The 12,771-nt window shown below is 42.0% G+C and overlaps 1 protein-coding gene across 4 annotated transcripts in view; it reads right to left on the bottom strand.

The window, feature by feature from the left end:
- Positions 1–12,771, bottom strand: part of LOC148055708 (uncharacterized) — a 50,174-nt gene that overhangs the window by 24,437 nt on the left and 12,966 nt on the right. Inside the window, exon 4 of one of the 4 annotated variants that reach the window (XM_087755929.1) lies at positions 1,481–1,583. The exons of the other annotated variants lie outside the window; for them this stretch is intronic. Coding sequence (XP_087612055.1) covers positions 1,486–1,583 — 98 coding nt within the window. The 3' untranslated portion in view covers positions 1,481–1,485. The remainder of the gene's footprint in view (positions 1–1,480; positions 1,584–12,771) is intronic. 4 annotated transcript variants of the gene reach the window in all.

Here is a 12,771-nt window from a genome sequence, read left to right as displayed (position 1 = left end):
TGGAAGGAGTCCTGAGATGTCACTTAGTTCCCCTGCACCAAAGCAGAGCTGCAGATATCCACGTGTTCCTGCAGATGTTGATCTTTAATTCCTCCAATCAAAAGAATCCTAAATGTTTCAGGGTGGTCCCCTTCTGGGGGAGAAGTAGGAACATTAGTGGTTTCCTAGGGGTTTTCCTTAGGATATAAAAACAAGAAAGAATTTGTAACTTTTTTGTTGCTGTTGATTAGATCAAGAGCAGATGAAGGAGAAGAAATAGGATCAATAGCAGATGAAGGATCAGAAATCTAATCCCATAAACTAAGGAAGGTCCATGGGAACAGAAGAAGATAACATCAACCTCAATCTGCTTATGAAAAGCAATATATAGAGGCAACTATCTCCACTTTCCCAAAGAAGGCATTTCAGCCTTAATTTTGATTGCAAAACAGATCGCAGCTTCAAGGCCAGACAGTTTTTGAACTGTTACAAGCCAAGAATTCTTCACCTTTACTGAAATCCTGCCCATCCCATCTCTAACTCCACGTACCAAATTGATCTTTGAGATTTTCACTATAGAGCAACTGAGGAAATCAAACAAGTCTGCAATGCCATCATGCAGAAACAAAAGTGGAGGTTTCGAAGAAGTTTTTCCCACTAATAGAAACAGGCGAGACAAAATTTTATTTTGCAACTCAACAAATGACCCAAGAAGGACCCTAAAATAGCCAATGGGGCACTGTGGATTTCTACAGTTACATAAAAGTCTCAGAAGTAATAATTATTGATAGGCATGCGGATTCCCATAAACTCTCAGAGGCTGAAAAACTGGTCTACAAATTTCATGGAAGAGAGATTTCTCCTGAGATTTTCTGTCTTATTTTGGCTAGATCAGAAAGACTGTGATTGATGGCAGCCTCTTAGAAATTTGGTACTTTGAACTTGCAGACTGCTCCAGCTTAGGCAGAAGCATGAATTTACAACTTTTTGTTAAGATAGGTATGCATTAAAAAAAAAAAACTTCTCAAAGAGAATTAAAATGCAGTTGTCACTCATATCAGGTTTTCAAGTACTCATCATTTACTACATCATTTAAACTGAACTGCCCAGTCCCCAGTCTTAATAGTAGTATAAGACTACCAAAGGCTTCAGCTGAAGTCAGGTCACATTATGCTAAGCCCTGCTCATGAGTAAAATACAGAACCAAAGTAAGCAGATGACACTTCCCATCCACTTAAAATAGAAACTGCAAGTGAAAGCAGAGAGAAATCTATTACCGCTAATTTACACAGAGTAACCCATTGCAGAGGTGTTAAGCAATTTGATCAAGGTCACATAAGACATCTGTGGCAGAGCCAAGAACCAAAGTTAAGAATAGAAAAATCTCACAGGAATTCCCAAACTCATTTGTCTTCTTCTTATTTAAATACTTAAATAATAAGGACAAAAGCATAACTAACATGCCCAAAGATAATAGATACGTGATAAAATCTGTACCTACAGGCTTTACATCATGCAGACAGGCATGGCTATGCTGCATCCATTGATTAAGTCTTCTAGTTTAGACTGATGCTTCTTTAAACAATTAGATGACCAGCACAAATCTGAAAAAAAGTATATTGTCACTCTTATTGACACTAAGCAGTACTCTCTTTTTCAAGAGTGATGGAGTACATGAATCCCTCCTAAAGAGCATCGTACCAGTTAGTAGACCTCCTTACTTAAAATTATAAAGTACCCATTCAACAAGACAGACTATATACACAAAACCAGAGCAAGGATGCTCGCAGAGTGATGCGGCTGACACACGAATCTACTTCCCCTGCCAAGAAGGAATATGACTGATGGCAGCACGCGTGCATGCATGCGTGCATCATGTATGCACGTGGCGTGTAGATGTGCCCCCCCCCCCCCCCCCCAGTGCTGCAGTTGCACCTTTTCTGAGGATGGAGAATTTTTTAAGAGATGTAGGTAGGAAAGAGGAGGTAGGGGAAGAGAACTTTTCTAAAAGCTGGGGAGAATGTGCAGGCATCGTTCATCTTGTTGTAGCTGAAAGATATGGCAAAGGTGAAGGGAAAGACGAGGGAAGGCAGAAAATAGAAGAAAAAGAAATCCAAGCCTGTTTTTAAAAAGCAAACTAAATAACTATGAAACTCAGTAGTTTCTTGTAAGACAAAAGAATTTGGTTCTTTTAGAGGCAGCTCTACCCCTGTGATTTCAGAGAATATTACAGCTCAGCACAGCCAATCCTTAGCCTCTCTGTGCTCTACAAGTGATCACTCCTTCCTCCTCCTCCTTCTCTTTCCTTAGCCGCCTTTCCTGGTACTAAAATCCTCCCTTACTCCTTACTTACCTTCTCTCTCAGCCTAACCATCTGAGCCTAACTGGTGAGTTAAACTCAGAGCAATTGTTCTCAGTTTGTATTTCACTTTGAAACTGGCTGTTTTCATTTCAGCAAAGGACAGTGTGTGTGCCAGAAAACATTTTTACTTTTCCCAGCTGTAACAGTTTGTCTAATAAAAGACATTATCTCTGTTCCCAAGCCCCACCTGGCTAATGCTCTTAGCTCCTGATAGCCAGAACAACACTAACTCTCCTCACCTCCTCCCAAAATATGATCAGGGAGTCCTTTATGTTAAAATTGAGCAGCACTTCAGAGAACACTTCGGCATTTGGGGGATGTCTCCTGTTTATGGGTACAAAGATGCTGGGAAGAGGCAGATTTGATCGCATTACTCAGTGACTGAAGCTCTGCTTCGACTATCAGAAGGTAGTGTCTCTCTTTAACACCCATCTGTCAACATTATTCATATGACACTCCTCACCCTACCATCTGAATCCCTTTAATGGATCAGTCCCTGCTTTCCTGTGTAGAGCTTAGTCATAAAAAATGCACTTGGGTTCAAATAAATTTTTCTCTAACTTTGGTAAAGGTAAGGAAGGGAATTTCAAAAAGTAAAGACATTCAGACACCTTCCAAATTATTTTTTGCTTTGTTTTTAAGGCAATTTAAGAAAGGCAGCGGCATTGACCTTTGTAAAGGGGCACAAATATTTTGCTTCATACATATGAAAAGGTAAAGGCAATGTAAAATTTTACATGGCAAAGGCAATGTAAAATGCCTCTGCCCAACCTCAAAGCCCCATGCAAAAAAATGGATTTTCTCATCCAGTGAAGAGAACAACATTTTTCAAGTGGAAAAATTCGATGTTCCTGGCTCTGGCCTGAGCACAAACTCTGCCTACTGAAGGCTACGGAAAAGCCCAGAGGTCTTGGAGAGGGGCTGCCGCCTGCTGCTTTAGCTTACTTTGCAAAGCGTACTTTTTCCCAGAAAAGCTCCCCTTCAGTGCTGCTCACCCCTCAACGCCGACATGCAAAGCAGTGGCTTTTGTGCTGCTCCCTGTGGGCGACAAAGCCCAGGTTCACACTCTGTGGATCCATGCCTGGGCAAGCTCTAACCAACCACATTTTTGAAAACAGGAAGATCCCAGCTGACAATCTTAACATTTGATTTGATATTTTTGCGGGCATCTCAGGACTACAGAAAGTTGATTACTTTCCTTGAACTGGTTTTCCTCCATGTTTTCAGCATTCCTCTTCTTCCCCATCTTCCCTGTGGCTTTATTTCTGTGAACAATAGCATGGATAGGAGTAACATTTCATCTCATGAAATGTGGAGAGTTCTTTTTGCGAGAAAATTGCACATATGGTATATGACACAGTCTAAAGATTCATCAGCCCCCGCTCTGCCGGTAGCCAGCAAAAGAAAAATCTTCCTAAAAGTGACAAAACAGGTAGGGAGCTCAGGATCTGGCCTTGGGAGAAGCCATTCTAAAATTCTGGGGAAAAATGAGTTTTAACATGCTCACTAAGTTTTGGTATCTGACCACAAATCTTAAGAAGCTGTGTCTTAGAGGGAGAAAAATGCATCAAAACCCACAGTGGAGATGAGAGAGTAGGATAGCTTGTGAAAGTCACAAACAGAGCTGCCAAATTAAATGTCATACCAATATATGTTACGTGGAGAAATTACTACGCATTGTCCTACTATTCTGTCATTAAGAAAAGTGCCCAGAGGTGATGCCGACGACAAAGCTTCCAGCAACACCTGCGGCTCCTGAGCCCTGGGGCAGCAGCGGCAGCAGGAGGGCTCTGCTGGCGCCAGCACCGGGCAGCTGCTTACACACTTCCCGCCTGTCACCCTCACGCCAGGGTGAGCGCAGGGGTACCGCCAGGACACCTCTGGAGATGCACATCAGGATTTCCCACTCCTGAAACGTGTGTGGAGGTCCAGGGTGATGGGCATATCACCAAGTCAGTGTGCGTGGGAAGGGCCAGCATTGCCACGCTGCTGCATAGCCAGATTGTGGCCCATGTTGTTCAGTGGGGTTTGCACACATGCTGATGAAAAAAACATAGCCTGACTCTTGAGAGGGAGTGCTTGAATGAAGCCGCATCACACACGCACGTACACTGGCCGTGAACATACCTAAGTGTATGCATGCTCATGGTGCAAAAATCTTAATAACTAGAGCTGATATACTTTGTTTATCTCAAACTGCCACCATGTAAACAAACCAACCAACCAAACAAACAAAAAGCAAAGAAAAAGAATATTGTGAAAAGTTGTCATGGTTTAGCCCCGGTCAGCAGCCAAGCACCACACAGCCGCTCGCTCACCCTCCCTCCCCAGTGGGATGGGGAGAGAATCTGAAGAGCAAAAGTAAGAAAACTCATGGGTTAAGATAAGAACAGTTTAATAACTGAAATAAAATAAATAAAAAATACTAATAAAAATTAATAATAATAATTTAAAATTGTAATGAAAAGGAAAACAATGGCAGAGAGAGAGAGAAACAAAATCCAGGAAAAACAAGGAAGCAACCGCTCACCACCTGCCGACCGATGCCCAGCCAGTTCCCAAGCAGTGATCGCCACCCCCCGGCCCACTACCCCCAGTTTATATACTGAGCATGATGTCATATGGTATGGAATAGCCCTTTGGCCAGTCTGGGTCAGCTGTCCTGGCTGTGCCCCCTCCCAGCTTCTTGTGCACCAGGCCGAGCATGGGAAGCTGAAAAGTCCTTGACCAGTGTAAGCCCTGCTTAGCAACAACTAAAACATTGGTGTGTTATCAACATTATTCTCATCCTAAATCCAAAACGCAGCACTATACCAGCTACTAAGAAGAAAATTAACTCTATCCCAGCCAAAACCAGGACATAAATGTGTGTACTTTCTCAGCAGCTATTATAAGTGTAATATGAGACATGCTAAACTTTTCACAACCAATAAAAATAAATGTGCGTAAGATAATAGCTTGTACAGGCTCTATACTGTTACAAGATAAATCACAAATACACTTTTCCTCTCCAGGTTCAAAACATGCAGATTGCCACCATGTAAACAAACCAAACCAAAAAAAAAAAAAAAAAAGCAAAGAAAAAAGATATTGTGAAAAGCACATGATAGGTTTGGCTTCAACATCAAGCTCTACCACATGCTTTCTGAGTGACACTGGGCAAGTCATGACTTCTTCCTGTGACATCTGATGGCAATGACCATCTGTTTTTGGTGTTCTCTGTGCTTTCCCCCCGTTTAAATTTTATGTTTTTAAGAAAAGGATTTTCTCCCCCTTCAGTGAGTGTCTATGGATTCTGGTGACAAAATGGGGACTTGGAGCCTTCTACCTAAAAAAGACATAGATATCTAATCTCAGCATAGGGTCCCAAGTAAGACAGTGCAGGCAATAAATCTTCCAGATTTAGAACAGTGCTATGTTTAAGTAAAACACAAAATATCCACAAAATATAGCAGTCATTTAGGAATACAGAAGCAGTTCTAGACTCCATAATTCACTACAGCACAGGGAGGTCCCTGAGCCAGCTCCCAGGCAGCCTGGCCCCATATCATCGTACAGCACTGTGACAGCTATGGGTTGCCGCACTGTGGCTGTTCAGCAAGGTAGAAATGCCCGCAGCGTGCTTTCATGACAGAGAATGAGTCTGGATAATCATTACAGCACAATTAGAGATGTTTTGTTCAGACAAATTGATTTTGGTGCCCATATTCCTTTAGCTCTTCAGTCCTGCCAAGTCAAGTCAGATGATAGAAAAAAACCAACAGTGAAACAGACTGTAAGCTTATAAGCAGACATAGCCATTGCCTTCATTTCTAAACAAGAACAAACCCACCCTTGGAAATTCATTTTTTTAAGAAGTTAACAGAAGAGTAGCATCGCAAAGCCCTATACTTAGAGATGCTTCATCCATGGCTTTTCTTAACTACCAAACCCACCAATACAGCACAGGATCTGAGATGTTTCCAGCTCCAGCCCTGTCCCAGCAATGCTCTCAGGTGCTCGGGCAGAGATCTCCCCAGCCCAGAGCCTCTGTGGGGCTGTGTCCCCGTCGGAGCTGGCTCCCCTCCACCAGTGCTCACACCAGGGCTGAACCAAACTGCCCGCTGGGGCAGAAATGCACTGCCGTTATCGGGTGTAAGCTGATGTAGCTTTGGATTTACACTGACAAATGCATCGTGTCTGGAGGTGCTTTTTAGGCTAGGACTGTACTTTCAGCCTGGCCGTAAGCAGTCTTTGGGGCCCACAGGAGGCAGGATTAGCATATGTGATCAGACAAGACTGCCAGCAGCACTTTGGGCAGCCTGAAATGAAAGTCTGTTGATTTACTGTAGGGGAAAACACAGTGTAGTGTCCTAGACCATTATAATCCCATTCTGTCTTTCCGGAGGTTTTCAACCTTCCTCTCTGTCTTTCACTCTTTTAATTTTTTCTATTCCTTTTCTTCTTTTTTTTTTTTTTTCCTTTAAACAGGAGTATCTTTATTCCTGGCACTGGATGGAGCTGTACCCCCAGGATTTGTGTCCGAGGTCTGTACAATATAGGGAGGGGAGGAAAGTGCAGGCCTAGTTGGTTGTACTCCTCCTGACCAAGAAAGAACAGATATTAGGATGTCTCGTACCCCGAATATCTATTAACTATCCACTTCATTCCACACATGCAAAGTGAAATCAGGTATTTCTTATATGAAATGATATTAAAATCAAGATGATTTTGGAGAAATCACTACAAAACATTTAGGGACCAGCTTTAAAAGTGCTCCAATGATACTTTTGGCAAAGTAAATTCTCTGTTATTCAAGATATTACAAGTACCTTGGAGGAACTGAACACAAGCATCAGAAATCAAAGTGATCACTCTACATCTGTGTTCCTTGTATTTTACTCATCATGAACTTATTTTGCTTATTTTTTCTCAGAGGCTTAAGAAGAAAGGGAAAGATGGAAAAGAAAAAGCTGAGAAATGCAGATGTGATCTTGATAAAATATTATAAGAAATTCACATAATCTTTTTTTCCCATCACATATGGTTTCAGTTTGGGATTAATATTTCACTTCAATTTGAACCACACATTTCTTTTAAAATAATAATTAAAATATTAAGAAAAGTCCTCAGAAAAGTAGATTTTCAGGCAGCTGTTCTTATTTACAAATGTAATAGTAGTTAAAAGACCCTGACTATTCCCAGTTAAAGGACTTTACACTACAGCATATTACTGACATTTATCTAGCTATAAACAAACACCCACTGAAGAGCAGCACGTTATGGTTAATTAAACAACAACAGTTGGGTGGGGGAGGGAGGAGGAAATAATAGTCATTTAATTTAACTGGAAAAAAACGTGAAGAGACTTGTAATGCAGCTACAAATTCAGTAAGTCAAAAATACAAGCCTTTAAAGTTAGTGCTCTAAGTACTACAAACAGCAAACATCAGCACCCCAGGGCACAGTCTCAGCTAATTGATGAGTCATCTTGCGTTAGTGGTACCAGACAGAGATTTGTAGTGTCTGTAATTTTAAGAGAAGATAAAATGAATATATCTAATCAATATTTGTCTTTCCACTGAAGCTCTCCCATTTTTTTTTTCTCCCAAAAGCTGCAGGGTGGGCTTCCTTGTCCATCATGCCATGCCTTTCTGCTCGAAGAGGGAGATGCAACCCTACTGCAAAGCCACCAGTAGCCTGGGAGGGGAGTGCTCATCATCGCCCAGGGACGTGCGATTTAAGTTTACATTCAAAGTCATTCCCAGGTACTGGTAGGGAGGCGGCTGCTGCCCAGGACTCCTGCTCAACTTCCAGCTCTCCTGCTGCGCAGTCAGCAAGGTCTCATTTCTGTGGGGGCTCAGCGCCCGTCTATAGATGGGCTGCAGTCTGGAGCCCCAGCAGTGGTGGGGTATATGGGTGGCAGAAACCTGCAGTCAATCAGGCAAACGTGCAAAATGTGCAATCAGCTGGGTGCCTTCGGCACTGGGCTTCCTCCGCGGGCCCCTTCCCAGCAGGATTTGAGATGGTACCACCAGACTGCTTGGCAAGCCCCAGACTCAGGGGATGCTGAGGCTGGTAGCTCTCTTTTTTTCAACTTCAGCCAGCTCTGATGTAGAAGGGCAAGTGCAGCCAGGAACACAAATAGGATGGAAAACACACTCTTACCCTGCATTTATTCTGAGCTCCTCTCTGCCCTTCTTTTTAAATAACACATTAAAGATACATTATATAGCAATTTAATAATAACTCTTCATTCCTAAAGTAAGCAAGTATAATTTATCAACCTTTTATAGACTAATAAATAGGGACAGAGGGTAAATGTAGCCCAATGCTGAAAAAACAGCCCAGGTTGCCCTGCCCTGAACTATGCCTATCCATAGGGCAACTGTACCTGAGACAAGATGCCTTAGCAGTCACCTCTTCTTTTTTTTGACCTTGCCTCCAAATCAGGCAGCCAGAGAGAAGAGCAGCAGTGCAGATGGGAAGGCAGAGACTGACACCTTGTGCGCATGGCACCCAGCCAGCTTTGCATCCATGGCTGGCAGGCAGATGGATGGCCTCCACTGCCATCTCTGGAGCTCAGCAAAGCTCTCGGAACATCATCATGGATGATCTGGGTGGCAGGGAAACCTGGGAGGACTCTGGTCCTACTTCCCACCCAAAGCAAGGCCAGCTCTGGGATCACACCAAGCTGCTCAGGGCTTTGCTCTGTTGGGTCTTGGAACCTCCTCCAAGGATGAAGGTTGCACTCTTGAGTTGGGCTGGGATGCTGCTGGGCACTGGACTTAAAGAGGTTTTCAACACAGATGCCCAGTGAATCAGTCCAAGCTTTAAAGATGAAAAACATTAACTGGGAACCAGGGATGGTAGCTCTGGGTGACAAGGGACCTAGATTGTAACCCTATCCTTGCCAAAAGCTCCTTGGATGGGAGCAAGGGTTATGGGTTTTGGGTGCCTCAGATACTCCTTCTAGAAAAGATGGATAGTCACTCTGAAGTAACCATTTAAACTTCACTGCTTCAGTCATTGATGTTTGTAAGAAGTTCTTAGATTTCACAATGAAAAGTGCCACAGATGAGATGCAAGATTTTTCTCCTGTGATAATCAAGGAAAAATATCACATCTGAGCATTTCTATCTTCAGAGTCCCCTGTTAGACTGTAACCAGCATGCATTTCATTTGTGGTTTTATGGAAAATGTATGTTTTAGCACTTTTTCCAAAACTCATTAGCTCAATCAATTTTAATCCATTTTCTATCTTCCCGCAGGGTGAATGAAGGAGGAAAACATAGATAAAGGGAAGAAATGTAAGCAATATCTGCAGATGACATCTTCCAGCAGTAGCACTTCTAGCATCTGATAACCTCCCACTGACAGTCTTTCTTGTGGTAAAGGCTGTAACAAACTGTTGCTGGGCAGAAGGAAAATGTCAAGCACATCATAAAAGTCATAGCAAACGTATACCTCAAAATGTTAGAGGATTTATTGCAAGTGTGTATTTCTCCTTTGTGTTGCTGTATTTTGAACTCCCTAGATCTTTCATAAACAAAAATTAAATGGAGTCATATTTATAAGACAAAATATATGCTTTTATGTATAACTTCTTCAATTATTCTTTTGCTATCAACGTACCAGAAAAAGTAGTTACATACTCAATTACCTAAAAGAGTCTATCCAGGCTCAAATGCTCAGCACTGTGCTGCCAAGTAGGGAAGAGAACTTTAGACTCCTCTTCCCAAAGGCATAATAAATAACAAAAAGCTGCTTTTTCCTATATCTTTTTTTTTCTTCAGAAAAATAAAAGATTTTTATGCTTTGTTCTTGCTAGTGAAGCTGTGCCACTGCTTGTATAGGAAAGAGTAATATTCAATAACTAGGGCTTTTAATTTATGCTAATATTTTTTGGTCTATGGTACATGATGTACCTCTAGTAATAAAGTAGCAAGCAAGTGCAACGTGGTGAGTGCTGTATTCAGAATACAAATGAACTGGTAGTCTTTTGAAAAAGAGTAAATAAGAGACCTCTAGTGCCCAACAAGATTGAGGGCTCTAATGCACTTGAAAGAATGAGCACAATGCTACAGCTGAATTGTATGTATTGTGAAATTATTAAAATAATTCAATATAACGAAAAGCTTAATCCTAATATGTTTTTCTAACATTAAAAATATACTAATAAGAACTACACTTGTAAACTGCTTTTTGAAAAAGGAACTCAAGGTCTTTTCTTTCATCACTCAACTGGCCCACTGTGACCAACCCCACAGTGGAGGAGAGGTCAGAGGAGAAGGGGAAAAAACCCAAAACAAACAAACAAACAAAAAAAGCAAAACAAAACCCAACAATGAGCTCAGGGAATTATGTATCATAAAGAAGGCTAAACTTATCTCAACGCCAGGGAGACTGGAGAGTAATGTTGGTTTTAAATAAGACAACTGCACCAGTGAGTCATTAGGTTCCCTGAGGCAATTATCAAAGAGCAATGACTTCCTCAGCCAGACAGTCCAGCGCGGGGCAGGGAGGGCATACGTGGCTCAGCCCAACATCAAGTATAAAAGCTGGACAACTAACAAAGCAAATTTTGAACAGAACAATGATTTGAGCTGGCTTCAACCCATGTATTCCTTCCTGGAGTCTGGGGATGCCCAGTGTGGTGACAGCAAGCATATAGACACAGGTAATGGGAATCAAATTTGTATTGTGATTCAACTGTATATTGCAATTGCTGTATTATACTTGTGTTGTGATTTCAGTACATAGCGTGTAGTCCATATTGTAGATGAAGCTTTGTGACAACCCAATGTAGCACACAAAGCTCACACATACGGATTTCAAAACAACATGCCAATTACTATCAGAAGCATCAAGATGTATGAACAGAGAGCTCTATAAATTATAGTAATTTCTGAATAGACATGATAACTATGATCCTACTTTTTTTTTTTTTTATTCAAATGAATTAATTTACTTTATACTTAAGTTCAAACACACAGGAGTCCATGGACCACACTGCAGTACTTTTTCTGCCTTAGGAATACTCAGGATGAAACTGAGCCTCTAGCCACCCCTCAGCACTGAGCATCAACTGACACAGCCCTATGGCACCACTCATGGTTATGCCTTAGCCTTAGCCTTAGCAACATCTCCTCTCTTTTGAAATAGTCAGAAAAAGCAGCATTTTTAATTGTAAGAAAATAATGTCATGGTAAAGTTCCTACACGCAACGTGGCATGTCTACACAGAAACAGTAAGAACATAAAAGCAGCTACACAGGGTCAGGCCAAGAGCCCGTATAATATACTGTCTCCAACAGCAGCCATAAGCAGATGCCAGGGGAGAAGAGTGCACAAACATACATGATGCTTCTCCTAATACTGTCTCAATAAACTACCTCCCATTACTAGAAGCTAGGAAACTTCCTAATCTAGATGTGGTGGTACAGTAGACTTTCATAGATAGTTACTTCTCGAAGCACTTGTCCATGCTCTCTTTCAGCCTGTGTAACCTCTACATATCATTTGAGCAAGAAGACCAAGCCATCCATTAAGTGAAGACCTACCTCTTGTTTGTTTTGAACTTGGTCCCTGCTAGCTTCATTTGATGCCCCATAGAAAAGATGTTGAACAGTCTCTGACCTCCCCATGCTAGTCACAATCCTGTAGGACCTTTGTAACATCATTGCAAGGCCTCCTCGCCCACTACTCATGCAGGAGTCATTCCCACTTTTGATCCTCACAAGCGAGGCTCAGGGACAACTAGTCAATTTGTGCTATTCTTTCTCAATTAGCTTTTAATAGTAGCTTGTTTTCTGTGGTGCCCCTCAATGATTTACCTTAACTCTCAGATGATAAATTGAATGTCCTTGTCACAGTAGTGCTGAAAGGACATCTGTGGTGTGGGCCAGAGGTGGGGTCTTAGTCCTACCCTGAGCCAGAAAGTAGGGTTATGGTTAGGGTTAGAATTAGCGTTAGGGCTGAGCCAAAGAGATCCTAAAGGTGTGATTGGAGTGGGGCTGGAACTGGGCAGGCCAAGTCACAGTGGTGACATTGATTGTTCAAGGACAACCAATACAGCTAAGCAGAGACATCCAGTGACTCCACTCTCTGAAGAAACTGCAGGATTTCTCAGTCTCTACCCATCGATACAGTAAAGATTTTATATCAGAAATAAAGACATCATCTCAGAAGGTCTTGCTTGTTCTGAATTGTGATTCCTCAGCTGAGTAAGGTGGATAGCAAGGTACGGTCAGATCACTTGCCATGGATTATTCCACTTCTTCTTTTCATTACTAATCACTGAATTTTCCATGCATACAAAAAAGAAAAGGTGCAAAGAAACAGCCAGTGTCCTGCACCCTTCTTAGAAACCTTAGCAAATGCTGACATTACTACAGCCTCTCAGTATGACCGTGGGAACACTGGTTTCCCTGTAGCCAGGGTTTCACCCCA

This window comes from Nipponia nippon, unplaced genomic scaffold (assembly GCF_047370975.1).
Source record: "Nipponia nippon isolate SJK-2023a ecotype South Korea unplaced genomic scaffold, ASM4737097v1 scaffold_2, whole genome shotgun sequence".
In the NCBI taxonomy this organism is placed as follows: Eukaryota; Metazoa; Chordata; class Aves; order Pelecaniformes; family Threskiornithidae; genus Nipponia; species Nipponia nippon.
The sequence above is the reverse complement of the archived record's forward strand: the minus strand, read 5'-3'. Positions and strand labels throughout refer to the sequence as shown.